Consider the following 27,911-nt stretch of genomic DNA (forward strand, 5'->3'; position numbering starts at 1 on the left):
ATTTTTGGACTTAATTCTAAACAATAAGGAAAAACAGGTTGCTGAAATAGAAATGACAGGAATTTCTAAAACAAGTGACTACTCCATATATAATAGAGTTCATGATTGAGTAAGAGTGAAAACCTGGACATAGTCTCATGTGCAACCTAGATTTTGATAAAGCAAATTTCAAAAGGGATATGTAAGGGAAAGAATATGTAAGATCCAATAGTCCAATATTTTGTTTGGGCCATATGGCATATAACATTGGATTTGTAACAAAAAAAAATTGATGTAAATTTCTTAATTAAATTTTGCTTATGTACACATGGCTCACTCCAGTGAGGAAGAAAAAGGGGAAAACTTTGTTAAACTGTGGATGGATAGGTAATTCAGCAAAAAACTCAGGTAAAGAATATCTATAGATGTATTTTGGTTTTATATCACCTTCATTTCCATATGCATCTCTCCCTATGTCCTTAACCAGTGAGCATCCAAAAAAAGAAGAGGGAAAAGTGGTTTAGCAAAATTTGTCAACATATCAAGTCTGACCTGTCAGATTTATGAATAGGGGAAGACTTCATGACCAAACAAGAATTAGAGAACATTATAAAATGCAAAATGGATAACTTTAATTGCATGAAATCGAAAAGCTTCTGTACAAACAAAGCCAATGTAACCAAGATTAAGAGGGAGGTGGGAAATTAGGAAAGAATTTTTACAACCAATGTCTCTGATAAAGGACTCATTTCTAAAATATACAGAGAATTGAGTCAAATCTATAAGAATACCAGTCATTCCCCAATTGATAAATGGTCAAAGGATATGAACAGGCAATTCTCAGAGGAAGAAATTAAAGATATCTATAAGCATATGAAAAAATGCTCTAAATCACTACTGATTAGAGAAATGCAAATGAAAACAACAAATCAAAACCACATCTCACTAGTCAGATTGGCTAAGATGACAAAACAGGAAAATGACAAATGCGGGGGAGGATGTGGACAAATTAGAACACTAATACATTGCTGGTGGAGTTGTGAACTGATTCAACCATTGTGGAGAGCAATCTGGAATTATGCCCAAAGGGCTATAAGTAATTTCATATCCTTTGACCCAGCAATACCACTTCTATCCTGAAGAGCTCATAGAAGCAGGAGGAAGACCCGTATGTACAAAAATATTTATAGCAGCTCTTTTTGTGGTGGCAAAGAATTGGAAGTTAAGGGGATGCCCATCAATTGGCGAATGGCTAAACAAGTTATGGTATATGAATGTAATGGAATACTATTGTGCCATAAGAAACGAGGAGCAGATGGAATTTATATTTCCCTAGAGAGGCTTATACGAACTGATGCTGAATGAGAAGAGCAGAACCAGGAGAAACTTTAACACAATTACAGACACAACATATGTGTGACAATCAGCTTTGATAGACTGGACTCTTCTCAGCAATGCAGGGCTATAAATCAACTCCAAAAGACTCATGATGGAGAGAGAGGTCTATATTCAGAGAAAGAACTAGAAAGAACAGAGTTTGAATGCAAATTGAAGCAAATTACCTGCTCTCTTTTGTTTTCTTGTTTGGTTTTGTTTCCTCTTTCCCGTTGTTCATTCCATATGTTACAATCCTTCTTTTCAACCTGACCAATGTCTAATGTGAAAGTATCTGCAGATCCTATACCTGATTGTATGCTGCCATGGAGGGGAAGAAAATTTGAAACTCAAAAGAACTGTGGAACTGAATCTTGTAAACTAAAAGTAAACGAACAAATTAAAAACACAAATAAAAACATATCAAGTCTCAAAGTATTTTTAAGGTACCATACCTGTAGTCAGGGCAGAGAAGAGAAGATGAGGAAGCTGATGCAAGTGCTCCAGAAGGAGGCCCAGGACTCCACTATATGGCATATGTCTTTTTAAGTAGTAAATTATATTTTCCATCCATTGTAAAATCAATGAATTTTGAAGAAAATTATATACAAAATTCTGTCAGTAATTGGCCAGTATAGACTCTAATTAACCAAAAAACTACTAGCTACAGATTAAGAACAAAATATAATTATATTAATGTAATAATTATTTCTATTTATATCTCCTTATACATCCAACCATTCATCCATACATACATATCTTATGTTTAGTGCATACACAGTTCTGCATAGTGGCTTGTGAACTTGTGTCATGAACGAACATTTCCAGGTATTTCTGACTTTATTGGAACATTTGCTTCTGGGCTTTGATAGTATGACAGAGCAGTGACAGAGCAGTCTCATGTGCGATGACAACTTTACTGAATCATTTGTTTTTAAAATACAACTTTTTGTGAGCAAAGTTGTAATTTGGGAGCTTGGGCATAATTTTATTTTGTTTTAATAAAATAATAAAATCACATTAATATCTAAAATGAGAGGATAGTATTTTACATTAATATCTTTAATAATTTTTTTTCTTAATTAAAAGGTTAAATCATCAACATGTACAACATATGCAGTTTATTTCATTTTATTTTATTTTGCTTTTTGGAGGGCAATTGGGGTTAAGTGACTTGTCCAACATCATACAGCTAGTAAGTGTTAAAGTATCTGAGGCTGGATTTGAACTCAGGTCCTCCTGACTCCAGGGCCGGTGCTCTGTTCACTGTGCCACCTAGCCGCCCCAACATATGCAGTTTCTTTTGAAAATATTTTTAATTGTATTTGCTCTTCATTTTCAAAAAGGATTCTGTCAAAATTGTAAAAAATTGTGTATTTAAATGCAAGTATTTGGTATACATTGTGTTGTACAAATTTAATTGCTTTTAATATGTACAAATATACTTATTTAATTATACATTGGTTACAATTTGAAAGAATGCATTTCCTTTTCCATTTAATAGCTCTGTGACTTGGCAAGTCACTTAACTTCTCAGGGCCTCAGTTTCCTCATTTGAAGTTAGGTTTTTAGTGGTTCACTTTCCAAGGGAGTAATTAATCATAATTAATGATTAAACTGTTTCTCAAAAACACTTTTTTTAGTGAGACACAATCCAGAAACTCAAACGCTTCTATATGAAGCCACCTTCAGTAAAAGACTTCCCAGCAGCAATTTCTTTAGAAATCTGAAAACTAACCACCTCATTTTCTGAGTTTACTTTCTTGAAAAACTGTTGTTCCCTACTACAATTTTTCAGAATTTTGGACACTTTAATTTGTTTTTCGTCGGTGTCCAATTTGCTTAAGTCAGGATGTTTTGATTCGAAATGGTGACAAAGATTGTATTCCTTTAGAATGGCTATTCTCGGCAAATAAGGCACAATATTTTGTCTGGTGTAAGTAACAAGTATCAATTTATTCACTCCAGATTAAACATTCTGTGTTCTGATTCAATCTTCCATTTCTTTTTATCACCCATTTAACAAAGTCACCCCCAAACCTTTAATGTTAGAACCAAAAAATGTCCACAGAAGCTGCTCATATACAAAGAAATACAGAACTGAGTGTCTTACCTTGGAGAAAGAGCCTGACATATGTAAATTGGAGGGCAGCTGGGCAGTGAGGGAGGGGAAGAAGCTCTTGTGTTGTTGCTGCTCATCGCATAATGGGTGTCAACTGTGTTGGCTTGTGGGCTGCACTCACTTATTCCTTGTTCGATACCAGTAATGACTGAAAACACAGTGAAAAAATATGACTCTTACTTCTGTCAGACTAGAGACTTAACAGTTGTTGCTTGCCATGGGTCACATGACAAACTGGAGCGTGTTTGGTGGCAACCCACCTGCCAAGTTATATGACTGGCTACCATAGTGACTAGTAGAAGGTGGGTTAAGCAGTGTCCAGGCAAAGCAACGGTTACATCTTTACTTTCTTTTGTATCTTCTGCATTTTTTGCTGACCAGTCCTTTAGCAGGTCACAAGCAGCCTCCAGGCCATACATTGTGTAGGCCTGACCTAGATGGTCTTTAAAAGTTCCTTGGAATCCTAAATCTGTAATCCAGTTTTCCTCTGAACTAATCAGCAATCATTCATTAAGTGCCTTCTGTGTGCTATTTACTAGGTAATGGAAATACAAAAACAAAAACAAAACTGCATTTACTGCAGTGTGATATATTGTGATTTTGGTTTTAAGTTCTTCTTGTGTTTAAAAAATTTTTTATATCTATATTTTCTTTAAGAATAAATGTTTTGGGGTGGCTAGGTGGCGCAGTGAATAGAGCACTGGCCCTGGAGTCAGGAGGACCTGAGTTCAAATCTGGCCTCAGACACTTAACACTTACTAGCCATGTGACCTTGGGCAAGACTTCACTTAACCCCAATTGCCCTCCCAAAAGCAAAAAAAAAAAGCAATCAATCCAATACACAAAAACCAAAAAAAAGAATAAATGTTTTATTATCCTGTTTCATTTGTATACCAGGAAGGGCATGTTTTTTTTTTTAATTTTGGTTCATCAATACAAATCCTATGTAAAGATTTTTGACTTGTATGCAGCACCCCCTCCCCTCTCTTTACTTCTCTCTTTCCATCAGCTATCACCTCTTTTTCACCATTGATGGGGGCTTTGAATGTTTTTTTTCCACCAGAGCCAGACCTGCTCTATGCATCTCTTCTCATGTTTTCCTCTACCTGTGCAAAGAAGGGAAAGAGGTGCATTGTTTCCATTTTTCTTTGATGCCAAGCTTGGACATTATGATTATAGCCTTTTGTTCTTTATTTTATTTATTTATTTCTGTTCTTTGTTTTAAAGACATTTATGGGATATACAAGAAAGGTTAAATAACTGAGGAATACAAAAGCATAACATGATCCAATTAAAACAGCAATAGATAAATGAATATTTAGAATGAGCAGAAGCTGCTAATAAATGCTAAGGATATGAAAATTGAATTTTTAAAGGATATTTTGGGGAACAAGAAGGATCAAAGGCATGACTACTGCTTGGAGGCAGATAGGCTAGTAATACTGGTAAGGCTGAACTACTAAATATTATTTTGTGCTATTTTCTAAGTAGAGATTATTGGATTGAGAATAGACCAAAAATGGTTAGCAGGGAGTAGAAACCCAAAATATTGGGTGAGATGGTTAGTAATATACAATTGCCTTCAAATAACCAGCATACAGTGGAAAAAGCAATGGATTTTGAATCAGAGAACCAGGGTTTAGATCCTAGCATTTCTACTTGCTAACTTTGTGCCTTTGTTGGGCCTCAATTTCCTCATTTGTAATAAAGAGGGAAAAGGATTCAACTTAATAGCCTTTTTTTTTTTTTAAAGCAATTGGGGTTAAGTAACTTGCTCAAGGTTACACGGCCAGTTATTTCTGGGTGTGGTGCTGAGTATCTGAGGCCGGATTTGATCCAGGTCATCCCGACACTGGAGCTGGTGCTCTTACTCGCTGAGCCACCTGGCCGCCCCTAAGCAATTGGGTTTAAGTAACTTGCTCAAGGTTACATGGCCAGGTGTTTCTGAGTGGGTGCTAAGTGTCTGAGCCTGGGATTCAATCTCCAGGTCGTTCTGACACTGGAGCCGGTGCTCTTACTCGCTGTGCTACCTGGCCGCCCCACTTGATAGCCTTTTAAGAACCTTCTGGGGGCACCTTCAAAGCACATAATCTATATGGAAACCATGCAGGCATGGATGTTTATATGTATATATGAATTTTCAGGTCATGTGGTTGAGATATTGTCTACCATACAGTAATGAATGAAAGAATGTTTTTGTTGAGCCATTTTTAGGGATTTTTTAAAAAGCATATGGATGAGATGCTGCAGTATTGGTGAAGGGCAAGTATCAGTATTGTTTTGAAAGGAGGAAGGTGAAATTCTCTAAACTATGGCACAGTACGATTGACTAATAAAAATCTTGATAAATTATTTTTTAATTTAATTTTTTTCCAGGAATGAAAATCGACCTCTTCCATTTCCCTTCCCCCCATAGGGAACCATAAAAAAGAAAATGAGACCTTTGTAACAAATATGTATAGTAAAGCAAAACAAATTCCTGCATTGGTTTATATACATATTCATACATACATAAAAGTCTCAATCTTTATTGAGACATTTCCATGCTATTATATTTGGATTTCATCAGCAGTTGGCACAACTTTTCATACTATGCTTTTGGGTATGATGAAGACATATGTTAGATAATTGTACAGTTAGATACATTTAGAACTGGTTGAATGCCAGGATTTATGTGGTAGTTATGCTTGTGATAACATCAACTTGAAGGGAAAAAATACCTCAAAGATCCTCTTTTGGCTCCATCACGTTTAACATTTTAATCATTGATGTGAATGAAGGCTTATGAGGCATGCTGGTCAGATTTGCAAATAACATGAGGTCATAGAGGAATAGATAATATATTGGATGACAGTCTGTAGCCAAACAGGACTTGGCAAACTAGAATATGAGATCAGTTGAATAAGCTGAAATTTCACAAGGATTGAGGTAAAATTCTACATTGGAATTTAAAAAATTAACTTCATAAATATAGGATAGATGAGGTGTGGCTAAACTATGGATGCCTGGAAATTTTATTAAGAGTTTATCTGCAGCAAATAGTGACATAGAAGTTTGTTCTTCTAGGCCCTATTAAGAGGAGACAGTGTTGTAAGGGAGAAAATAACTTCATGTTTTGCCCTGGTCAGATCACAAATCACATATGGAGTATTGTTTTCAGCTCTGGGCACTCTCTTTTAGGAAAAACACGGGAAAATTAGAATTTACTCAGAAGAGACTGACAAGAATAGTGAGGTTTGGAGACCATGCCTCATGGGGATCAGTTGAAGGGATTGTGAATATTGAGTGGAGAAGAGAAAACTTAAAAGGGACATGATGACATTCAGAAGGACTGTCACATAGAGGGATTAGAATTGTTTGGTCTCAGAGGACAAAACTAGGAACAATGGATGGAAATTACAGAGGAAAAAAATTCATTTTGATATAAGGAAAAACTTTATAACAGGGACATCAGAAACCAAATTGGGCTGCCTTGTTGGGGTAGTGGCTTCCTCCTTCCTGAATGTGTACAAGCAAAGATAGGACAATTGCTTATTGGAAATGTAGAGGGCATTTTTGTATAATGAGTCAGAAGAAATAGCTTCAAAATTCCCTTTCAGCTCTTAGATTCTGTGATCCTGTCCATATCCAACATGTAGATTGACTTCTTAGTCTCATGCGATGGCATTTAATAGAATCAAGTATAACTTTATATAAGAATACTTTAATCCAATTTGCTTTCAAGAAACCTGTTTTACATTGCTTTGTAAATATAGAAATCAGATTTAAGTGAGTGATCTATTTGAAATGACTGCTTTTTACATGTCATGATTTGCTGTGATGAATAAAGTAAAAAAATTTCCCCTTTTTTCTCTCTTCCCTAGGAAGGTCATAAATCAAGTTGAACCAAAACTTCAGTGTATTCTTCAATTCAAAACGAAATGAAAATATCCATGTTGCTGTTTCCTCACAGTCATTTTCTTAGGAGCCTTTCAAAAACATCTTTCCAGAACTACCAATTCATCTTTCACTCAGGCACTTGTTTTGGATCTGGATTCCCATATATTCGACAGCTTAATTCTGTTGGATTGTTTCGTGCAAAGTGGCTGCTACCATCATGTGGTTTCAAGAGAAAACTAAGCATACAGACAACTGTAAAGCTACACACAGAGGGACTTTCTGACAAAGAACGAAGACTTATGAATAAACTTTACACCGGTTTAATCCAAGGGCAGAGGGCCTCCCTAGCAGAATCTATTACTCTTATAGAATCAACTCATAGAAGGAAAAGAGAGTTAGCCCAGGTGCTTCTTCAGATGGTATTAAACTACCACAGAGAACAAGAACAATTAAATAAAGGAAAACCACTGGCATTTAGAGTGGGTCAGTCATTTTTGTCCAGTAATTAAATAATTCTGTAGTTGTTTTTTGCTATTAAAATGATCCTTAGACATTTAGTTTTAATTTTTTTTTGTTGTTTTTGGTTGTTTTTTTTTTTTTTGAGGGCAGTTGGGGTTAAGTGACTTGTCCAAAGTCACATGACTAGTAAGTGTTAAGTGTTTGAGGCCGGATTTGAACTCAGGTCCTCCTGACTCCAGGGCCAGTGCTCTACTCATTGCACCACCTAGACACCCCCATTTAGTTTTAATATTAAAAACATCTTTCAACTCTGGATTTTAATAGATGAATTTCAGATGCCTTTTTTTTTTTTGACAATCAGCTTTATGTCATTGTGATCATAGGTATTATTAAATGGAAAGATTTTGCCCTGGTCATATGAGTCATGGCTTTGTTGAGAGAATAATCAAAAATTCTTCCTTGTTCAAATGACAGGCTTAGTATTGACTATTATTATTTTTAAGAATAGGAATCCAGATTGGAAATAATATCGATTAACATTATTTTCTGAGAGTCCTTTATTTTCTTGATTAAGAGCCATGAATGAATTGTCCAGTTTTTGTGTTTTTCATAGTTATTACTCTTAAGAATAACGTTTTCAGAGTTTCCTTTTTCTTCAGCAGGCAAAATGTGTTCTTTTTGGATCCCTGGTATTGCATGTAAGGATGTCTGGGAATAGCTTTAAACCTAGTCCTCTTGACATTAAATATATTTTAAAGGGCACTACCCTTTTTGTTACCAGTCTGTAACACCTGAAAAGCCTATTTGATTTCTGGAAACAATGATTTATTTCTGGAACTGCAAAATCACTGTATAATTATATGTGTCTGACCACATAAAGGAAATTGAACAAGTCAGATTTGTGATCGTGTGGAGTGATCAGATAATTAAAGTTGTGAATAAAGTGACAAGGAATCCTGCCCAGAGTGGCCTGAAGTTAGTTTAGATTTATATTATTCCATTACATTTCATTGAAGACAATTTAATACATAATATTTAGTTCTTAGTTTGGGAATCATTGGTATGGATGCTTTAGAAATAATTTCTAAAAAATAACTTATCTACCAGGATTTGAAATAGCCCATAATTTTTCACTTATCTATATCCCCACCCCAAACTGGCATGTTATTCACTCTGTATGTACTTACTTTGAGAGAGCACAATGATCTGTAATAATCACCTTTATATAATTAACAACAAACATAGCAGAGCAAACTACTTATTTACAAAAGCAAATTCTAGATGGATGAAAGACTTTAGTTGTTTGAATGGATTTCTTTAAAAAAAAAAGTCCTAGAAATGTCTGGAAGCAAAGTCAGAACTGGTTGTCAGCTTAGTTCAGATTTACAACTTTTTTCTGATAACTTCCACTTATTTTGGTCACATTAAAACTGGTAGTGCAGTGTCTATTATAAATACCATAGATTATCATCATTATCATCAATGTACATTGAACTACTCACTGTAAAATGTGCAAGGCAGGGGGAAGATTATAAAGTGATAGCCTTTGTCCTCAAGGAACAGTGGTGACAGAACCAAATTACTTAGGACCTTTCACAAATCACTTAACCTTTCTTGGCCTCTATTTCTTCATCTATTAAGAAACAGAAGATTAGATTTATGACCTTTAAGGTCCATCTCAGCTGTAAATTAATGATCATATGTATCTTTAAGGTAAAGAAGTATTTACTTTTTGTTGTATTCCCAGCACCTAGCATAGTGCATATTGCCCAGTAGTCACTTAAATGCTTTTTTGATCACAAGAAGGGTTTAATTAAAATGACTACCATGAAATTTTTTTTCTAACCTTAATGGGAAGGTTAGTTATGTTAGAATTTAGTTGAGGTAATACTCTTTGAGTGATTTTGTTCTTTGAGAAATGTCTTGTAATTGTATTTGAGCATGCTTTGGTAAATTGATTCACAGATATTTTATATATTTTTGTAATTATTTTGAATTAGACTTACCTTTCATATTTTCTTCTGGATTTTGTTTTAGCTATATGGAAACACTAGTAAATTTTTTTGGAGGGGAGCTATTATTTTGTACTCTGCTACTTTTGAATTTATTGTCTCGTTTAGTTTCTTTGCTGACTCTGGGATTTTCTAAGAGAATCCTCTTGTCATCAGCACATAGGGATAGTTCTGTCTCTTTGTTGCCCATCCTTATATATTCAATTTCTCTCTTATTGCTTTCACTAGCATTGCTAGAACTATATCAAGTAATCTTGGGGAAAGGAATCATCCTTTGTGCCTGTATTTACTGGGAAGGCTTCTGGTATTTTCCCATTGCAAATATAATGCTAGCTTTTTATTTTAGATATGTACTTTTTGTCACATTAAAATAACTTTTATATAAAATGATTTAAACTTTGTAGTGTTTGAGGATAAAATAATGTAGTACATTTTCAAAGGCTTTTTTTCACTTATTATAATCATATAGTTTGGGGTATTTTTGGTTTTAATGTTAATTATGTTAACAGTTTTCCTGGTGGTCAACCACATTTTGTATCTCTGGGATAAATTCAGTTTGATCATAGTGAATACTTTTCTGGATACATTGCTGTATCTTTTTTGCGAGGATTTTATTTAAAATTTTGAACATTTTGAGTAAAGAAAAAAGGGGCTTATTTTCTTATATAAATATACATGCCACTTCTTTTCGAGTGAGTATATAGATCTTTAATTATCTGAAATGTTTAAGACCGAAGGCAAGCTTAGGATGATTGTTTACAATGTTTCACAGGAAATGATGGTGATGTTAATTTATTTTTTTATTTGGAGGGAGAAATTGGTATGAATTTTGGGAACTCACCATTAACAACTTAGAAATTAAGTGTGATTGAGAGAAAACAATCTAAATTAGATTATTACTTTTAGTCATTGAATTTTATTTGAAGATAAAAAAGTACTTTTCTACTATAGCGTATGTAGGAATTAACCAAAGAAATTTCCTTTTAATGAAGTTTAGAAGTAATAAAATAGACAAATAGAGGTCCTAATAAATCATGAAAAATAGAGGCAATATTAATGTTGGACTTAATGGAATGTTGTTATTTATTACACTAAATTAGAGGATTTCTTTGTATTTTAGGATTGTCTGGTCCCCCTGGTGCTGGGAAATCAACCTTTATAGAATGTTTGGGGAAGATGCTAACAGAAAATGGACACAAAGTATCAGTGTTGGCCGTTGACCCTTCCTCCTCTACAAGTGGTGGTAAGTATCATATTAACCTTTAAATTTTAACAAAGTTGTGGCCAAATTAAAAAAAGGAAAAAAAAACTGTTAAAAGTGAATATGGGAGGCAGCTAAGTGGTGCAGTAAATAGAGCACAGACCCTGGAGTTAGTAGGACCTGAGTTCAAATGTGGCCTCAGACACTTAACACAAAACTAGCCATGTGACCTGGGGCAAGTCACTTAACCCCAATTGCCTTACCTTCCCCCCTCCAAAAAGCAAAAAAAGCAAAAAAACCTGAATATGAGGTTCTTGGTTTTTTACCCAAAGTTTTGTAATCTTTGATAGTACTTTCTGAGTTTTTTTTGTAAGTTAGATTTTTGCCCTGTGAATGACCAGAAGTGGGCAGATTGGTTTCATAAATCTTGGAGAGTTCTCTGTGAGGGCCACAAATAGGTAGCTTCCTCAGTACCTCCTGTGCCTTTGACCTTTGTGGAAGAACTAATGCAATGGACAGCATTTGTGGTTCCATAAAATCCTACCTAGAGGATGAGCATTTGCTATTGTTTCAGAGCAGCACTTGGTTCTTTCCTCTTGGGTCTTAGCTCCAGCTATTTAGGGCTACTTCTTCCATTTTTTCCTCTGTGTGTGGCATTCTTCTACTGTTTAAACTCCTCCTTCACATCACAGATCAGGGTTTCCTCTTTAGATCTTTTTTTCTTCTTTGATATTTAAGTGCCTTTTCTTTTTTGTTTTGCTTTTTAAATAAATTTTATTGGTGGTTTTTGTTTTATGCACAGTAATTTCTGGATATATCCTCCCCATCCTTTCTCTTTCATTCCAAGCCTGGAAATTGAATCTTCTCTTGTAATAAAGAAAACTGATTTAACAAAAATATCCAAAGCAGTGATCATATCTGATACAACATTTTGCTTGAGTTGCTGAGAGGAGGAGGAGAAGGTTTACTTCAATATTTGTTCCTCTCTGGCATCATTATTGACTTATTAGTTACTCAGAGCTCAACTTCCTTTTAGTGATATTTTCATTTACATTGTTATGGTTACTATGCATATTTTTCTGGTCCTGCTTATTTCTTTTTCCATCAATTTATACAAATCTCACATTTCTCTAAATGCCTCACTTGTCATTTCTTTTACTGTACAACAATAATCCATTATATTCATACTCCACAATTTATTCAACTATTTACCCATTGATGGGTACCCTTTTTGTTTCTAGTTCTTTTCTATCACAAAAGAGGGCTGATTTGAGTGTTTTGGTATATATTGGACCTTTGTTTCTGTCTTTGAGCTCCTTTAGATATGTATTCACACAATTGTGGTATGGGTATGATCATTTGGACAAAGGGTATAAAGAGTTCAGTCACTTTTCTTGTGCAATTCTAAATCGTTTTCCAGAATGGTTAGACTCATCCAGAGCTCTCTTAACAGTACATTAATGGGCCTCTCTCACCATCATCCATTCAACTTTCACCATTCCCATTTCTGTCTTCTTTGCTGATTTTGCAGGTTGTGAGGTGAAATGAAACCTCAGAGTTGTTACTGCTTTGCATTTCTATTATTGTTTATGATTTAGAACATATTTTCATATAGTCGTTTACAGTTTACATTTAGGGCAGTTAGGTGGTGCAGTGGCTAGAGCACTGGACCTGGAGTCAGATCTAGGTTTCTAAGATCTAGGTTCAAATATAGCTGCAGACACTTGCTAGCTGTGTGACCCTGGGCAAATCACTTAATCCTGTTTGCCTCAGTTTTTACATCTGTAAAATGAGCTGGAGAAGGAAATAGCAAACCACTCTAGTATCTTTGCTAAGAAAAACCCAAAAAAGGATTCATGAAAAGTCAGATGTGACTGAAAGTGAACAAGTTTACATTTATTCTTTTGAAAACTTTTCATATCTTTTGACTAATGTTTTTATAAAAAAACTTTCATTTTCTCTGATAACCTATGAATGGAGAAGTTATTCCTTGAGTTCCTTAACCCTCTCTTCTAAGAGAGAACCTAGCCTACACTTTGAGCATAGATGACTATGATTTGATTGTATTGAAAATATAAAAGTCACATCCTAATGTAGGTCCCTGCAAAATTCTCTGTGTTCTCCATACCTAATGGAAATGAGACCTTCCACCCTTACCTTTCTTATTAGTATCTCCTACTGATATTTTTTCCAATTTAGTGAATATAAGGTGATAGTTTAAGATTGTCTTGATTTATATTTTTCTGATTATTAGAGAATTTTAACATCTTTTTATTTGACTGTTGACTTTTTACCTTAAACATTTCCTGCTCTTGTTCAATTCCTTTTGATATTTGGTCCTCTTACCTTTATTTGATTGTCTTAATGAAAATGTATCTGTATCTATTTTTGCCATGTAGAATCCTTTTATCTTTATGTGATCGAATCCCAATTTTGCCATCACTTATATAACTTGTCTTCCTTTCCATAATGAGAAAAATATATTATCTTTTTATGCTAATTTTTTTCTAACTAAAAAATTTAGTTCATTGATCCAGTTAGAATTTACTTGGAGTTGGATATTGATCTCAGTCTATTTCCTAATAGTTTTTTAATTGAATTTCTTTTCCCAGTCATTTTTATTAATGGATTTTTCAAGCACCAATCTCTTTGGGTTCCCTTCTAGGATTCTCCATTCTCTTTAACAATGATCTGTTTCTCACTACTATTTTTCAGTACTGGACAGTTTTTATAATTATTGCTTTATACAACATTTTGAAATCTGGTAGAATGAGTTCTACGTTAGCTGGTTGTTGTATTTTTTACATAGTTCTTTGCAGTCACAAGACTTATCTGTTAATGCTTTTTAAAAATGCAATTGACATTTCCCAATGATGTCCCTCCCTAGAATTCTCTCTTGTAACAAAGTATTGTCAAGCAAAAAAAAAGCCAAAGTAAATTTTTTTTTACAACTTTTGTCAAATGGTGAGTTCTTGCCCCCAAATCTTGGATTTTTGGTTTACCAAACATTAGATTATTATGGTCTTTTGCTACCATGTACCTAATCTATTCCAGTGATCTGCTACCTTACTTCTTAAGGCTACTCTCCTTCTTAAGGTGCAGTTGTGAACTGGTCCAACTATTCTGGAGGACAACTCGGAACTACACCAAAAGTGCTGTCAAAACTGTGTATTCCCTTTTGGCCCAGCAATATCACTACTGGATCTGTATCCCAGAGAGGTCAAAGACAAAGGGAAAGGACCTATGGGTACAAAAATATTTGTGGTGGCAAAGAATTGGAAATTGAGAGGATGCCCCCTCAGTTAGGGAACAAGTTGTGGTATCTGAATGTGATCTATTACACTCTAAGAAATGATGAGCAGGATGGTTTCAGAAAAGCTTGGGAAGACATATGGGATCTGAGAAATGAGCAGAAACAGGAGAATATTGGACATAGGAGCAACAATGTTGTATGATGATCAGTTATGAGTGACTTAGTTACTCTGATCAAGACATTGATCCAAAACAGTTTCAAAGGACCTGTGGTGAACAATGCTATCCATTTCAAGAGAGAACTGATGAACTTTGAGTACAGATTGAAGCATACTTTTTTCACTTTCATATTTTATTCCTTTTTTTTTTTTGCAACATGGTTAATATGGAAATATGTTTTGCATGACTTCATATGTATATATTGCTTGCTATTATATTGCTTGCCTTCTCAATGGGTGGGGTAGAGGCTAGAAGGAGGGACAGAATTTGGAACTCAAAATTTAAAAGTATTAATGCTAAAAAATAAAAAATTAGAAAAAATTATTCTGGCTCTGCTTATTTTACTCTGTATACTTTAAACAAGTCTCCTTGGTTTCTCTGGATCCATCCTAATTTTTTTTCTGGCACAATAATGTTCCTTTACATTCACATACCACATTTGGTTTAGCAGTTTGCCACTTTGTTTCCAGTTCTTTGTAATGACAAAAAATGCTACTATAAATATTTTAGTGCATGGTCCTTTTTCCTCTATCTGTGACTTCTGTGACTAGGGATGGTATTGCTAAATGAAAAGATATTCATAATTTAGTGGCTTTTTGAGTATTGTTCCCAGATTGTTTTCCAGAAAAACTGGACCACTTTATATCTCTGGTCAGTAATGCTTTAGTGTACCTATTGTCCCACAGAATCTCCAACAATTTTAATTTTGACCTTTTGTCATCTTTGCCAATTTGATGGTTGTAAAGAAACTTTGTTTTTATTTGCATTTCCTCTTATTACTTATTTGGAGCATTTTATCTTATGGTTATCAATAGCTTTTTTTTTAATTGTCTTTCATATTTTTTGACCACTTTTACATTTGGTAGTGGACAATGAAAAGATATTGGCTTTATATGTTTGTATAAATTTGTATAAATTTCATATAAATCTTGAATATCAAACCTTTACCATAGATATTTGTTGTGAAGATTTACAGTTTGCAGCTTATCTTCTTGCTCTATCTGAATTGTTAATGCAAAAATGTTTTAATACCTGAAGTTTTCTTATTTTATCTTTTATGGATGTATTGACTTTTCCCTTTTGTTTGATTAAAAATTCTCCACTTTGCTCTAGTTATACAGGGACCGTCCCTCTTATCATTCTCCTTTCTATATTTAATGATAGGATCTTTTACATTTAAATCACATTTGAAGTTTATTGTGGTATATAATATAGGATATCAGTCTAAACCTAACTAATTTCTGTCAAACTGTTTTCCAGTTTCACTAACAGTTCCCTTTGAATTAGGAAGTTCTTGCCTCAATAGTTTTGTGTTATCATGCTTATTCAGCGCTAGACTAGTGTGTTCATTTACTTCAGGTCATGCTTACCTTACATATACCATTGATCAGCTTTTCTATTTTTTAACCACTACACATAGTTTCGATGATTACTGATTTAACAATGTTTTATCTCCCTTCGAATTGTTGACCTTTTGTTTCCTTCATATGAATTATGTAGTTAGTTTAACTAGTTATATTAAATAACCCTTGGTAGTTCAGTATAGTATAGCACTAAAACTATAAATTTAGGTAGTATCTTTTTTACCTTAGTAGCATAGCTCAATCAGGAACTATAAAATAACTATACAATTATTTGCCTTTCTTTAACTCTGCATCTAAATGAATTTAATTCTATGTAATAGTCTGTAATTCAGGTGTAAGGTACTCACCTGTCCAACAGACCAGATTCAGTCTTGGAAGCTTTTGTTTAATAAAATCTTCTGTGACTTGTTTTGTCCTACCTAATATTTCCTTTGGAACATTAACAGTTGGCTCATGCCCCTCCATGGGTCTTAGATCCCCTATTAACTGAGTTTAACAAAGACAGTGTACATACATAAAACAAGTTTCTAAAAGGCAATATGGAACTTTATAAAATGGCTACTACATTGTAAAGAAAAACAATATTGAAAGACTCAAGCAGTCTGATCAGTTCAATAACCAACCATGACACCAGAGAACCAAAGAGGTAGAGGTTCAGAATAAGACCTAACTGTGCTTATTGCATTGCTTCTTTTTTTTTTAAATTTTTTTTGGGGGGGAAGGGGAATTAGGAAACGAGAATAGTTAGTATTACAAAAAGAAAATAAAAGAATGATAAGAGCATAATGAAGCATTTAGAAATGCACAGAGAAAACAGGAGCTTCAGAGAGAAACCAATGAGTAGATAATTTTTTACAACTAGCTGAATTTATCATATACTTAAAAACAAGCCATATGTAATGCAGATTTGTGGTAGCACTAAAAATCTTGACCCCCAAACAGTATATTCTTCCCATTATCATTGCCAGTTAATGTCTCTCTAATATTATGACTAATTGACCATTTGAATTTTCCTTAATATCAATTAATATCAATGAGCTTTTACAAAGGGTATTTATTGAGAAAGTAGACAGCAAGGACAGAAGTATAAATCATCTCCCAAACTGGGGCACACTCCCCCTTTTACATGTCCACTTAGTCCATGGAGAAAGTGGGCTCAAACTTAAAGTAGTTGTTACAAAACATTCCCCCTGCCAAATTTACTTATGGTTCTAGCATAGATAATAGATGAGTTATTCCCTTGCTTGCAGACACAGTGTCTCAACTGCTGGCATCAACTGCTAGGTTAGGTCTAGCAAGAGCCATCAGGGCTGGCTCTTCACTGGACTTGGCTACCTGAGGTCATTAAAGAATAAATGCAATAGGGACAAAACAAATATGGGGACCATGTAGTCATGGCTGCGTGGTGACTGGGTTCTTTCATGATGGAACTAATAGCATTTCTTCAGCATCAAAAACCACTAAGAAGAAAAAGAGATTTTGTCTGTGTATCCTTTTTGTATGTACAGAGTCCTGGTTTAACTGCCAGTTAAAAGGCTTTTCATCATCACACAGTGCACTTACAGGAAACAAAGAATACCTGTGTATACACCAAAGTTGAGAGGTAAGGAGCTGCCCTGTATTCAGGGGCTTTTGAAACAGGCTTACCAGTCCTCCAACATGAATTGATACCAGGCAGAGCATATTGTACATGCTCTAAGGATTTCATTGGTCAGTGTCCTTGTTACATGTAACAGAGTTCTCTTAAGGCTAAATAAAACTGAGAATTTAGGACAAAGAATCCTCTAGAGTCCTCACATAACTATTCTAAAACTAAGTGGCTAAGAGTAATCATCAGCATTTCAAGTCTTTCCTTCCTCTCAAGTTAGTAAATGTCAGTATATCACAGTGACTTCCCAAACTGAATTCAATTCAGCAGGCACTTGAATGCTTTAGCTAGCATATTAGAGAATACAACACAGTCCTTATCCTCAAGCAATTTAGAATTTAAGGGAAATAAGACATAAATCAGAGAACAATACAAGATAATATATGATTACTTTTCAAACATTGAAGTGTAGCAGTAAGTTGTGGAGCCACAAAAGTAAGACTTTATGGAAGAGGTTGGGCTTCATCTCATCCTTGAAAGATTCAATGGATTTGGATAATTGGAGAGAGGCTATATAATAGTCTCTTCAGGTTTGAAGAGAGGGAAATGAGCATGTGGTATGTTAAAGGATGCTAAGAAGACCAGTCTGATGATTTGTTTGGGGGGAATGGGGTAGATAAAATTGGACTGTAGGGCTAGATTATGGAGGGTTTTGAGTGCTATGAATTTAGCTAATTTCAGTCAGGAGAGAACTATTTTCACTAGATCTGTGATTTCATTATTTTAGAGAATTGCTGATGAGGAAAGTTTGTCATAAAGATCAGCTTTTGATTTGTAATTTATAATCTTAGTTGCCTCCCTTCACTGAGAGATTAAGTGATTTATCTGGAGTCATTCAAACCATTATGTGTCAGATCTAGGCTTTCCCAACTCCAAGACTGGCTTTCTGTCTGCTCTGACATGCTGCAGCTTAAGGACAGAGAACTATTACTGTGTTTTTCAAAAGAGGAGTTTCATGTTCAGGATGGATTAGAGAACTGTAATAACAAAGGAAACTTGTGTTTTTGAGCAAAATGTCATGAAGTAATACCCTTGGGAACTGACTACTTATTATTTGGTATTTATAATTTCTGTACAAATTTTTTAAATGTATATTTTAGGTTCACTTTTGGGTGATAAAACACGGATGATTGAGTTGTCAAAAGACATGAATGCATACATCAGACCATCTCCTACTAGAGGAACTTTAGGAGGTGTGACAAGGACCACAAATGAAGCTATTCTTCTCTGTGAAGGAGGAGGATATGATATTATTCTTGTTGAAACTGTAGGTAAGTATGTTTTTCTGTTTTATAAAAGTAAGATCATACATGTTTTATGGGAAGACAGGTTCTAGATAATAATCTCCTACTAGAGGAACTTTAGGAGCTGTGACGAGGACTACAAATGAAGCTATTCTTCTCTGTGAAGGAGGAGGATGTGATATTATTCTTATTGAAACTGTAGGTAAGTACGTTTTTGTTTTATAAAAGTAAAATCATACATTGTCTTATGGGAAGACAGGTTCTAGATAATAAAATTATTTACATGATATCATTCAATAAATTTTCCTTAAAGATATAAGACATTTGGGCTAAGCCCTGTGGAGTATACAAAAATCTATCACTGTTCCTACCTTCAAGGAGCTTAAACTCTTAACAGGGGCAGCTAGGTCGAGCAGTGGAGAGTGTGCCAGGCCTGGAGTCAAGAAGACACATTTCCCTGAATTCAAATCTAACCTTAGACACTTAACTAGCTGTATAATCCTGGGCAAGTCACTTAACCCTGTTTGCCTCAGTTTCCTCATCTGTAAAATAAACTGGAGAAGGAAATGGCAAACTACTCCATTGTCTCTGCCAAGAAAACCCCAAATGGGGTCGTGGAGAGTCAGACACAATTGAAATATCAACACAATTGAACATCAACACATTCTAATAGGCAAGATACAACATATTCAGTTGTAACTATAATACAGAATAATGTTATAAATATCATAAGTGGTTCAAACAAAAAGGGTCATTGGAACAGTGCTTCAAAATAATAGTCATCTTTTAAAGTACTTTCATTGCCTCTCTTGTGACTTGCTGACATCACATTGAATGTGATTATATTGTTTACAGTATAGATGGAAAAAGGAGATTTGATCAAAACTATGGTAGAACTTGAGGGAAATAGTAAGTAGTAGAAAGAACAATCATCTAGAAGTCAGAAGTCCAGGTTTCTAGTGCTGCCTATCATTTTGTGATATAGAGAAATTACCTTTCTTAGCATCACTTCCTTAACTATAAAATAAGGGGCTTGGATTAAAATAATTTCTGAGGTTCTTTTCAGCCCTAAAATCCTCTGATTCTTGTTTTTTGTCGTTTGGTCAAAAAGCAATTTTTCTTTACTACTACTTCTTCTCATATCCTAAAGTAAAATTATCCATAAAACACACCAAAAAATACAGAAGGAAAAAAGGGTGAGGACAGTTTATTCATGATTTTTTTCCTCTATTGTGTTCAAAGCAATTCTTTTAGCTTGGTTCAGCCTTAATTATTCTCTTTGTCTCACCTCACCTGCAATCTGTTGCCAAACCTTGTTGATTCTACCTCCACAGCATCTTTCTTTCCACTTAAATAGCTGCTAACCATTCTAGTTCAGGTCCTTATTATCTTTTACTTAGCCTACTATAATAGACTTCTAATAGGTCTTTGCTTTTTCAAGCTCTCCCTTCATCTGTATTGCCTCTTTATAGCTGTCGAAATAATACTCTCAAGGCACACGTATGATTACCTGTGATCCAGAATCTTTAGCAACTAACTGCTGTTTGCTCAAGGGTTGTGTGTATGTGTGTGTGTGTGTGTGTGTAGTGTGTGTGTGTATATATATATATATACATATATATACACACACACACACATATATATATGCCTTAGTCCGGCATTTAAGGCTTTCCACAATATGGTGTCAACCTACCTTTGCAACTTTATTTCATATTTCTCCTCTTAATGAATGCTATGATCCAGTCAAAATGGTCTATTGACCATTCCCTGAGCTTAGTACTCCATTTTCCAAGGACTCCATGAATTTGAAGAAGGTATTCCACATACCTAGAATATGCTGGGTTTTCATTTTCATTTCTCAGAATCCCTGACTTCATTCAAAGTTCAATTTAGATGGGGCCTGAAGCTTTTCATTCTCTTTCTACTTCCAAATTGTTAGTGTTCTTTTTCCTTCATTTTGTTTGTGTAATACTTATTTGTGTTCCTGTTGCTTCCACCCCGGTCCCTAAGAGAATACAAACTCCCCAAAGGTAGGGACTGTTTGCTAATACGTAAGCACATATTAAAGGTTCAGTTGAAAATTTGCATGAAGGGGCGGCCAGGTATCACCGGCCCCAGTGTCGGGATGACCTGGGGATCAAATCCAGGCTCAGATACTTAGCACCACACCCAGAAATAACTGGCCGTGTAACCTTGAGCAAGTTGCTTAACCCCAATTAAAAAAAAAAATTAGCATGAAAAAAAATGGGGCGGCTAGGTGGAGTGAGTAAGAGCATCAGCCCTGGAGTCAGGAGGTCCCAGGATTGGTTCTGGCCTCAAATACTTAACACCCACACAAAATAACTGGTTGTGTAACTTTGGGTAAGTTACTTAACCCCAATTGCTTTAAAAAAAAAAAAAAGAAAATAAGCATGGATTTTTAGGTCTGCTTTATTCTTAATCGTGTGTACTGGAAATATAATTTATATATGCATATATATATATATATATATATATATATATATATATATATATATATAAAATTTTTTTCAATGAACAAGTATTTATTTTCTCTCCCCGGGACCCCACCTTCAACCCCACTGAAAATAACAGAAAAACAAACCCTTGTAACAAATCACAGAAATACAAATGGACTACATTGACCATGTCGAAAAATATATATCATTCTGCATCTTAAGTCCATTAGCTTTTCACTCAGGAGAAGTGTGTTAATTTTATCAAATGCTTACAATTAACATTTTTCAGGTGTGGGGCAGTCAGAATTTGCTGTTGCAGACATGGTTGATATGTTTGTTTTATTACTACCACCAGCAGGAGGAGATGAATTGCAGGTAATTGTTCCCTCTTTCTTAATTGGAAATATTTGGGATATATCCCTGAAATTCCAAATTTTCATTATTGCCTCTGTAGGTATATCCCTACATAACATTATAAATTGGTTTTATAAAAGGTTAATCTGTTAGTTCCATAGTTTTTGTCCAGTTTTTGCCTTAGGTAGTTTTTTCTAATTGTATAGGAGGTTTGTTTGAAATTTATTTATAAGGTACCATTATTGAAGATAAACCTTGGTAAGTTAAGATGATAAAAATGAGTGGGCAGAGAAGCATGATTCTTTAGTGAATAGAACACTTGACTAAATGGCAGGTTGTTAATTTTTTGTTCCTAACTTCCATAGTTTTACTCTATGACCTTAAAATAAGTCATATTTTCTCCATTAGTAAAGTGGGAAGGGTTAAAATAGGAAAGCTCTGACCTACAGGGATAGTTGAAGTGTTGGCTACTTAAACCTACTTCAAAACTTTTATTTGTTAGATATATGGGCCTTTAAATTAATTGATTCTGTATTTTTCTGGGAAACTAGGATTCTACTTTATAAAATGGAGAGCTATCCTTACTTCAGGAATCATCTGAATAGTTTAAAAACTTTTTTGTTACTGGTAGCTTTCTATTGCTATGGTGAGTATAAAATTATGAGCCATTAAATTTTACTAATGAAAGCTGTTTGAAAAATTGCAACTTTTTAATTGTTATTTTAGAAATAACACTTTCCCTCTGTTTCCCACAATTATGGCTTAGTCACTATTGGATTTCATCTTTTGACATTGACATTTAATCATCTACCCTAATTTGGATCAAAATCTGGGACGATATCTTTAAAATTTTCAGACATTAGTTTACTTTAAAATTATAAGGTATTTTTTCCAAATAGACAAGAGAAAAAAGTGTATATATGTGTATATATATATATATACACACACATACATATGTGTATATATGTATGTATATGTATGCACATACATACACACATATTAAAGGGTTATTTCAGAGAGCAAAGATTTCTTCTCCAGAAATTTTCTATTCCAGCTTTCCCAGCAATTTTAAGTGTTAGAATTGCATAAAATGTGTTTTAATGGTATGTGTATTATCTTTCTGAGTAATAAGATGATGGATAATTGCCAATCCACAATAGATAAAGCATTTAGTAAGCACTTACTATGTGCCAGGCACTGAGATAAATACTGGGGATACAAATGCAAACGAGACAAAGCTCTCCCCTCGAAGAGCTGACAAGGAGGTAGAGAACTGATTTTCTGGTTAGGGAAGCCTATACAGGAGAGGGAGCACTTGGACTGAGCCTTGAAGAGAAGGATCCTGAAAATGTAGAAAAGGAGGGAATGTGTTTCAGGTGTCAGGGATGACTTTTGTCCATGTAGAAGTAGAATCTAGTATGGCATGGTGAGTTTGGAGAAAAAACTAGTAGTCCAGTTTGACTGGATTGTAGAAAGTGGGAAGAGAATTAATAAATTAATAATTTTTATTAATAAAAATTAATAAAAAGGACTGTATTAGAACTAGATTATGGAGAGCCTTTAACAGGCATTTTGTATTTCATCATGTGGGTAGCATAGAGTCACTGAAAGTTTTTGAATGGAGGTGTGACATGGTCAGAACTGTGCCTTAAGAGGCTTATTTTGGAAGGTATATATGGAACAGCGAGTTGGGAGACTATAGGCAGGGGGATGAATTACTAGCCTAGTCCAGTTAATGATAGTACAAATGTAAAATGTGTTGAGAGGCTGTGTGGTATTGGCCCTGTGGAAGTGTAATCAGTAAGTCTTGGCAACTGACTGTATTTTCAGGGTGAAGGGAAATAAAAGAAGAGGGAAGAGTCAAGGAAATTCCAAGGTGTTAAGACATATATGACTGGGAGTATGGTAGTCTTACTGATTATACCTTCACATATCATCTCTCCCATATGTCTCCTCTTTATTCATACAGCTGAGTTCTGCCATTCATCAGTTTTCACCTGGACTATTACAGTAGCCTCCTAGTTAGTCTGTTTGCTTTGAGTCTTTCCCTCTCCAATCGATCTTACACATTACTGCCAAATTGATATTCCTAAAGATCTGACTATATCAGTTCTTTGTTTAAAATGATTAAAATTCTAAACTTAGCAAACACAAAAGAGCATTTTTTTATATAAAGGTGAATACTAAAAGGATTTTAATTAAAAAATCATGAATTGCTGTTCCATATTGCTTGCTTTTTTTATAAGTGAGAACTTTTAACATGTCACCTTCAAAATTTTCCTACTTATCTGTGCTTAGTTCTGAACTTCTTTCTATTCTTCTCTGAATACTTTTTTAAGCATTCTAATAGGTTTCTTTTCTTTTGATATCACTACCTTTTTTCCTCCTTTCCCTTCACTCTCACCACCCCATTAAAAACAGAAAGAAAAAAAAAAACCTTTATAAAAGATAAGCATAGTCAAACAAAATAAATCCATACAATGACCATGTCCAAAAATATATACCTTCTTCCACACCGTGAGTCCATCACCTCTCCATAAGGAGGTAGTAACATTTTTATCATAAGTCCTTTTGTTCAGGGGTGGCCAGGTGGCCTCAGTGAGTAAGAGCACCGGCTCCAGTGTTGGGATGACCTGGAGATCGAATCCCGGGTTCAGACACTCAGCACCACACCCAGAATATAACTGGCTGTGTAACCTTGAGCAAGTTACTTAACCCCAGTTGCTTAAAATAATAAAAAAAAGTCCTTTTGTTCGTTGCTTTGGTCAGAATTCTTAAGTCTTTTTAAAGTTTTAGTAAAAAATAAAAGGGAAATATTAACTAGGGAAAAAATCTTTGCAACAACTTTCTCAGATAAAGGTCTTATTTTCAAGATATTTAAGGAACTGATTCAAATTTGTAAGATTAAGATCCTTATTAATGATCAAATGGAAAGGCAGTTTTCAAAGGAAGAAATCTAAGCTATTTATAATTATGTGAAAAATACTCTAAATTACAAATAGAGAAATTCACATTAAAGCAACCTTGAGGTTACACCTCAAACCACTCAAACTGGTGGAGATAACAAGAGGAAAATGACAACTATGGAAGAGATGTGGGAAAACCGAATACACTACTGCACTGTTGGTGCAGCTGTGAATTACTCCAGCCCTTCTGGAAAGCAATTTGGGACTATTCCAATAAAGTTACCAAACTGCATACTGTCTGACCCAGCTACCACTTCTAGGCCTGTACCCAAAAGAAATCAAAGAAAGAGGAAATATATATAAAAATTGACAGTTTTTTGTGATAGCCCAGAACTGGAAACTAAAAGATATCCTCTTATTGGAGAATGATTAAAGAAAACATGGTATATGTATATAATATAATGTTATTTCATCATAAATAAATGATGAAATGAAAAATTCAGAAGAAATTGGGAATAGCTTCATGAGCTAATGTATAATGGAGTGAGCAGAAGTAGGAGAACAATTTATACAATGATGGGCATCCTCAAGCTGCTTAAGAAGAGAGATTATTTTATTTTTTTTTAATCCTTTGCACCTCGTCCAATGTCTGGCTGTGCTAGGCATTTCATAAATGTTTGTTGAGTGATTGATTTCTTTCTGTGTTGCTAGTGCCCTTGTATATGTTGTTTACCTCCAATAGAATGTAAGCTTCTTGAGGACAGAGGCTGTTCCATTTGTATCTTTCCATTGTGTCTTGAGCACGTCTCCAAATCAAAAAATAATTATGTATGGTATAGAGTAACATTAGGGATGTGAATGTCTGGCACACAGTAGTGACTTGATAAACAATTTTTAAATAAATGGTGTTATCAGTAACAATGGAGAATCTTAAAGAAGATGTGGGTTTGAAGAAAAGATGGTAAATTTAGTTTTGGAGATGTTTAGTTCACCATGTCAGTAAGCCATCTAGATGAAGATATTCAGTAAGTAGATGACAGGACTGGAGTACTATTGGAGTCTCCCTATAGGAGACATCAGCTCAATGTATAGATTTCACAGAGACATCTGAATAGAATTGATAATTGAACAGTTTGAGCAGATAAAGTCAATAAGGGAGCAAGTATATGGAGAGAAAAGAATGGGGCATAGGACAGAACCTTGGGGCATTTTGACATTTAAGCTGAAAGAATAAATTAATGAAACATCTTGCCTCTACTCATTGACCAGTGTTAATGCTTATTTCTGATTCCTCCTTTTTTTTCTTCAGGGCATCAAACGGGGTATAATTGAAATGGCTGATCTGGTGGCTATAACTAAAGCTGATGGGGACTTGGTTGTGCCAGCTCGAAGGATACAAGCAGAGTATACGAGTGCATTAAAATTACTACGCAAGCGCTCAAAAGTCTGGAAACCAAAGGTGAGTTTTCATTCCATTTATAAGCTTTTCCTCCACATTTTATAAAAGGATATAATAAATCCTAAGCAGGACATATAGTCAATCTTAACTTTTATGTGAAAGTCTTTAAAATTGTGACAAAGGTAGAGTCTATATCACGGATATTAAAATTATCACCAGCTTACTACATGTCAAAAAGTAGGGTTCTAGATATGAAGTGATAGATTAATTTACCTTAATGCATGGTTTTGAACATGTTGAAGTGGTAGCAAATCCATTCTGAGAACAAACTATTCCCAAGATTATAAAGCTATTGATGATTAGTTTCTACAAAATGTGAAAGAGTAAAGGCTTTTGTAATATGATACTTTTCCTTCCCCATCAGCATGTTGTAAGGCTGGGGGCAAGGGGAGGTGGCAGTAAAAAAAAAATATGTAATGCTGTGTTTATTGATGTCATAATTCTGACTTCTCCAGTTTTGCCTGTAAGATTGTGTTCTTAAAGAAACCACAAACATGACAGCTATAGGAAAGTGAAATTATGTTTCTTAGGACTCTAGTTCCATTCATGTGACATTCCTCACTGTTTACATACTGTGTTGACCTATTCCCCCAATCAGGATTGTTTGCCCCTATTAATTTTTAAAATGCAGCTTTGTTTTTATACCTGTATAATCAGATAGCAAAAATGAACCACTCAAGAAGAATGCTTACTATTCTTTTGATAGGAAATGAGTCAGAGCATGCTTCATTTTTCTGTAGGTAGTACGCATTTCAGCAAAAACTGGAGAAGGCATCACTGAGATGTGGGACAGAATGAAAGAATTCCAGGACCTCATGCTCGCCAGTCACGAGCTCATTGCCAGAAGACGGAAGCAGCAGAAAGTTTGGATGTGGAACCTGATTCAGGAAAGTGTGTTAGAACATTTCCGAAATTATTCAGCAGTGAAGGACCAAATTCCTCTTCTAGAAGAAAAGGTTGCCAGTGGGGATCTTTCTCCAGGACTAGCAGCAGATATATTGTTGAAAGCTTTTAAAATCTGACACTAATTTATGTGATCCTTCAATATGTTAAAATATTTTAATATTAAAATTCTCTTACAATATTTATAATTTGTCATTTATTTTTATGACCAGACTTGATTCCTGTATTTGAGACTCATACTTGGTAAATTTAAGTAGGGTATCAGTGGTAAAGATGAGGCAGTTTCACAGAACTTAATAAGTTCCTACCATACGTTACTAACTATATTCTTTTTCTGTTCTTCCTGGCATATGGAAGTGGGACTCGCTGAGCTCTTGCCCATGAGTGCAGAGGGGATGCAGGATTGACTTTTCTGTCCTTATGAACAAAGGATATTGAGGAAGGCAGAAAGAAGGTCACTTCTCAGAAAACTTTCTTTTCTTAAGTCAGTAGTGACCACATTTTTAAAGTTCTGTTTGGTGCTAATAATTATAGAATCATTTTTGAAAACCTTAAATATATGATTGACATTTAGTGAGCATCAGATTCATTGAGAAATTTTTGAATGCATATATATGGTATAAAAAAGCAAAAGATGGGGCAGCTAGGTGGCACAAGGAATAGAGCACTGGCCCTGGAGTCAGGAGGTCCTGAGTTCAAATCTGGTCTCAGACATGTAACACTTACTAGCCATGTAACCTTGGGCAAGTCACTTAACCCCAACTGCCCCTCCGAAAAGCAAAAAAAAGGAGCAGAAGAGTTGGAGAAAATATGTGATGGCTAAATTATAGGGTATCTACTCCGATGTGAATACCAATCTCAAAAGAGGGATGGAACCACACCAAAGACAGGGAAATCCATTATAACCTATATGGGCCAAAAATCTACCAGTTCCAATTAATCTCCCAAAGGACAACATGGGCACTCCCCCAAATTCTAGCTAATCCTTAATTATTTAAGGATTAATTATTCAGTTTATGGCAATTTAAACTTTTTATTCCTTCCTTCTCCCACTTTGCTACTTTTTTAGAAGCTTAAAAA

The 27,911-nt window shown here is 34.7% G+C and overlaps 1 protein-coding gene across 2 annotated transcripts in view; it reads left to right on the forward strand.

Annotated features, from left to right (window-relative positions):
* The window catches only part of MMAA (metabolism of cobalamin associated A), a 35,186-nt gene extending 8,174 nt beyond the window's left edge, over window positions 1–27,012 (forward strand). The window contains exons 2-7 of one of the 2 annotated variants that reach the window (XM_069105463.1): window positions 7,339–7,837; window positions 10,946–11,068; window positions 18,610–18,780; window positions 21,499–21,584; window positions 25,779–25,928; window positions 26,669–27,012. In XM_069105463.1, the coding sequence (XP_068961564.1) occupies window positions 7,396–7,837; window positions 10,946–11,068; window positions 18,610–18,780; window positions 21,499–21,584; window positions 25,779–25,928; window positions 26,669–26,950 (1,254 nt within the window). In that variant the 5' untranslated portion in view covers window positions 7,339–7,395 and the 3' untranslated portion in view covers window positions 26,951–27,012. The remainder of the gene's footprint in view (window positions 1–7,338; window positions 7,838–10,945; window positions 11,069–18,609; window positions 18,781–21,498; window positions 21,585–25,778; window positions 25,929–26,668) is intronic. The other variant, XM_069105464.1, reaches the window with a different exon arrangement.
* Window positions 27,013–27,911: the final 899 nt, after the last annotated feature.

Source organism: Petaurus breviceps, unplaced genomic scaffold (genome assembly GCF_028583685.1).
Source record: "Petaurus breviceps papuanus isolate PSGF00001 unplaced genomic scaffold, PetGlider_PUasm1.0 76, whole genome shotgun sequence".
NCBI classification, from domain to species: Eukaryota; Metazoa; Chordata; class Mammalia; order Diprotodontia; family Petauridae; genus Petaurus; species Petaurus breviceps.